The sequence below is a fragment of the Spermophilus citellus genome, assembly GCF_964194105.1.
Source record: "Spermophilus citellus genome assembly, chromosome: 3".
Lineage (NCBI taxonomy): Eukaryota > Metazoa > Chordata > Mammalia > Rodentia > Sciuridae > Spermophilus > Spermophilus citellus.
In genome coordinates, this window is record NC_138184.1 from 19223864 (window position 1) to 19228087 (window position 4224).

The following is a 4224-nucleotide window of genomic DNA, read 5'->3' on the forward strand; positions in this document are numbered from 1 at the left end:
TCTGTCCGTAAGTGGCTGAAGTTACGTTTTAAAATATAAGAAGTTTTACCTGTTTGTGGCTGTGTATATTATCTAATATCCAAACTTAGGTAAGTCTTCAGAATCAGGCAAATCTGTGGTTTTTATGGTTTTCAGTGGGTAAAATGTCCAGCCCTTGGCCTCTGGTAATGACCTTGGGTGTAAGCACAACACTGCTCGCATTGCATATGTTTCAAGATCTTCAAGAGCTTTGCTATTGTGCTGAAAGTTCAAAGACCTGTCCCAGAATTCAATGTTGTTGACCCAGTGTGTTAGCTTCACCTGCCTAGTCCGGCTTCTTCGACAGGCAGTTTTCTGCACCTGATCTAAAACACAACAGACAGTTCCGGCTCCCCAGTAGATGGGGAGACAGAACTGCTTCTTTCCAGTTTCTCGGTAGGAAGGAATGGGATGTATTTGCCCAGGTAGATGGCCACGTGCCTGTGGAAGAAGTGGCGCAGGTATTTCTGGAACCTCTCGCCCACGAAGGCGTAGATGACAGGGTTGACGCAGCAGTGGGTATAGGCGATCACCTCCGTCACCTGCATGGCCAGATCCAGATGTCTACTGTGCTCACAGCTGTACTCCAGTAAGTTCATTTGAAAAGCAGAGAGAAGGAGAACCAGGTTGTAGGGGGTCCAGAAAATGAAAAAGACCACCATGATGATAAAAATGAGCCGGATGGCCTTGTACTTTTTTCTGTTGGGGCATCTCAGCAGTGTTTTTATGATCCCAGAGTAGCAGACGGCCATGGTGAGCAGAGGGAGCGCGAGACCCAAGATGTTCATCCTCAGAGCATGGAAACGCTTCCAGCTGTCTTCCTCGTCCTCTGGGTAGAGAGGACTGCAGACAGACTCTCCGGAGCCCTGTTGGGACTCGTGAAAGATAAATTCGGGGAGGGCCGCCAGCACTGCCAGGACCCAGGTGAAGATGCTGCTACTGACACCGAAAGTCACCGTCCGGGCTCGAAGGGCAAACACGGCGTGGACGATGGCCAGGTACCTGTCGATGGTCAGCAGGATGATGAAAAAGATCTCGCTGTACAAACCCAGGTAATAAAACCCGGAGAGGAGCTTGCACATGAAAGGACCAAACACCCACTTGTTCCACCCAACGTAGTGGATCCAGAAGGGAAGAGTGAAGAGAAATAGCAAGTCAGAAATCGCCAGGTTGAGCAGATAGATGTTGGTCATGACCTTGAGCCTCCTGTACTTGGTGAGGATCAGCACCACCACCACGTTGCCCAGGAGCCCCACCACGAGCACCAGGGAGTACAGCGGGGGCAGAAACCGAGCCCCCAGCTCCTTGATATTGACTTTTTCACAGGGCGGTGCCCAGTCATAGTCGTAGGGTGTGGTTCCAACTGCCTCCAGGGCAAGCTCAGTCTCGGGGAAGGAGGTTGCCATTCTGCTCGCCCCTGTAAGAGAAGAAAAGACAGTCCCGGAGTTAGGCATGGGCCAAAGCACACCAGGTGATGATGTGCTTACCCAGAGAGGGCGTGACCAGCTGCCAGCACATTTTAAAGGTTCTTTTGCACAGATTTCTAATGACAAGTCAGAAATGCTGAGGGTAGAGGGGGGTTGGCGTCCGGAAGATCTGCAGTTTTTAAAGTCAGCATGATCCTTGATGGGAAAAGAAACAGAAATGTTGCAGGATGGGGCTGAAGAATGGGGGATATTGAGTTCTGAAAGCTTTTAAAGAAGAAAGTTCAAAATAGAAAAACAAGTTGGAGAACGATGATAATAATAATTGTTATCACCACAAACTGTTATGTTGTTTTGGTACTGGGATTGATTCCAGGGGGTCTTACCACTGGGGCAGAGCTCCAGTCCTTTTTATTTTTTGTTTTGAGACAGGGTCTCACTAAGTTGCTTAGGGTCTCACTGAGTTGCTGAGGCTGGCCTTGAACTTGCAATCCTCCCGCCTCAGCCTCCTGAGTCACTGGGATTACAGGTGTGAGCCACCATTCCTACCTACGACTGCATATTTTAAAACATTTTGCATTTTATGTCTTATAGTTTAAATGTGACTGTCAAAATCATTATCTTCATGTTTTAAATCAAAATGTTGATGACAATAGTAGTAATAATAATTATTATTACAAATAACCAGACCTTCCAAGGCCCTATAATGATGTGCAACATGTTCCTCGCAACTAATGGAAAAACTCAAACTTGAAGAAAGTTAGTAATTTATTCAAAATCCTCTAACAAGTAAATGTAAAAGTTTGGGTTGGATCTTCATTTTCTAGCCATGTCCAGTTCTGTCATGACTAGATTTAAATGCAAGGATTTTTAAATTTAACTTTTATTGATTTAGCTATTGTAATTATTAATAACAATTGAAATTATTGCAATGTTAGGCAGCATTAACCTCAGTTGCTTTCTTCCTCCTGTCTTAGTAATGCTGAGTTAAGCAGAAATGTGCTGTATTAGTCAGGGTTCTCCAGAGGAACAGAACCAACAGGTGGTATGGTTATAAAAAGGGGATTTATTAGATTGGCTTAAAAAAAACAGAAGCTGGATAGTCCACAATGGCCATCTGCAGGCTGGAGAGCTGGAGGAACCAGTCCGCTGGGCAGTCCAGAGGCTGAAGCTTCAGAACAAGAGGGATCAATGATGCTATCCCAGTCCAGGACCAAAGGCTTCTGGAAACTCCCTGGAGAATCACTGGCAGAGTCCACCTTGGAAGAGTGAAGGAGCTGGAGTCTGATGTCCTCAGGTGATCGAAGCAGCAAACAAGAATGTGTTTAGGAGAATCTAGCTTGCATCTGCTGCTGCTTCCCAGTTCTTCCAACTTTTATTCCATCTAAGCCTCTGCCCTACTGAATGGTGCTGCTTAGGGAGCATCTCCACTTCCGTTGGCTATTCCACATGCCTAGACACACCCTCATTGACATACCCAGAAGCCTCTTAATCTTCGGCATCTCTTAATCCAATCAAGTCAACAATTTAAATTGACCTTTGATATGTGCCAACAGCAAACTCTGGAGAGCTGCTTCCTCACAAAGAAGATGAACAGGAGGGGTTGGTCAAAGGAATTTCTTACTCAACTTATTTTTATAGATCAGGAACTGTAGAACCAGTGCCTGTTTTTCTTTTATTTTTTAATGTAATTTTTATTTATTTGTCTTATTAGAGATGAATGGTGATACATAGTTGTTGGGTTCATCCCGACAAAACTCATATGCCTGGAAATAGGTTTCAGTTCCTGATCACCCTTTCCCCCTCCCTTTGGTCCCTCCCACCCTCCACATCCTGCCCTTGCCTGTTTTTTCTTAGGACTTCCCTGGAGAAAGAGGAAAATGAGATGAGGCAGGAGTCTGGTGAAGTACAACTGGTCCATGTGCTGCTCACTCAAGGGAGGAAGGGCTGTTGGCTTTCTCCTTTCTCAGGAAAGGGGCACATGTGAGGACGTGGACGTGTAAGTTAATGAGTGTTCTTAAAAATAAGTTTTAGAAGTGGCAAGGAATTGTCTTTGCTTCTCAATAGAATCCTAAAACCTAGGAGTCTTCAAAGGAGATCTGTGTGTGTGTGTGTGTGTGTGTGTGTGTGTGTGTGTGTGTATTTGAGAGTTAACCCTTGGACAACTGGCCTCAGAATAAGGACAGAAGAAAGAAAAATAAAGGGCATAAACTTCAGTTTATGAGCTCCAAAAAAAGACTTAGACTGAAGGAAGAGCACCATCATAATTATTTCAGCAAAGGAGCACACGAAATATCTTTATCAGAGCAGAGTGTAAATTTGGATCAGATTAGAGCCAGCTCAGACATTTAAAGAAGGTTGAGGCCTAAATGCTTTTAAGGAAAAGAAAATTTGTCACTTATGGGATCCCTCCATTTTTTTCCTACTTATGCCCAGCTGGAGAGCAGGATAAAACCCACCGGAAGTAGGGTGTCCCCTGATATTCCCAGCTCTGTCAGGCTCTCTTATCAGGCATTTGCACAAAATGATAGAGCTGAACCTGCAGCTTGAGGCAATGCATGTATTATCCCAGGACAGAATACAGATCTCTCTAGTGTCCATAAAAGGTCCAGGATCTGCCATCTGTTAGCTGGATGATGGCAGGTATATTATGAAGCAGGGCCAGTGGCACTTATGCAGCAGGAACGGGATGTTCCATCTCTATGTGTAATTCTCTTCCATGCCTCCTGCCTCTACACTGTCCCACTCACTCTCCCTGAGATCCCTGCCCAGGGCATCCCAC

The 4224-nt window shown here is 45.3% G+C and overlaps 1 protein-coding gene across 1 annotated transcript; it reads right to left on the minus strand.

Moving 5' to 3' along the window:
• Positions 1–344: 344 nt before the first annotated feature.
• Positions 345–1424, minus strand: CCR3 (C-C motif chemokine receptor 3; the record flags this gene model as incomplete). The annotated part of the gene is made up of 1 exon (XM_081287749.1): positions 345–1424. One exon carries the CDS (start codon positions 1422–1424, stop codon positions 345–347), a length of 1080 nt encoding a protein of 359 aa, XP_081143875.1.
• Positions 1425–4224: the final 2800 nt, after the last annotated feature.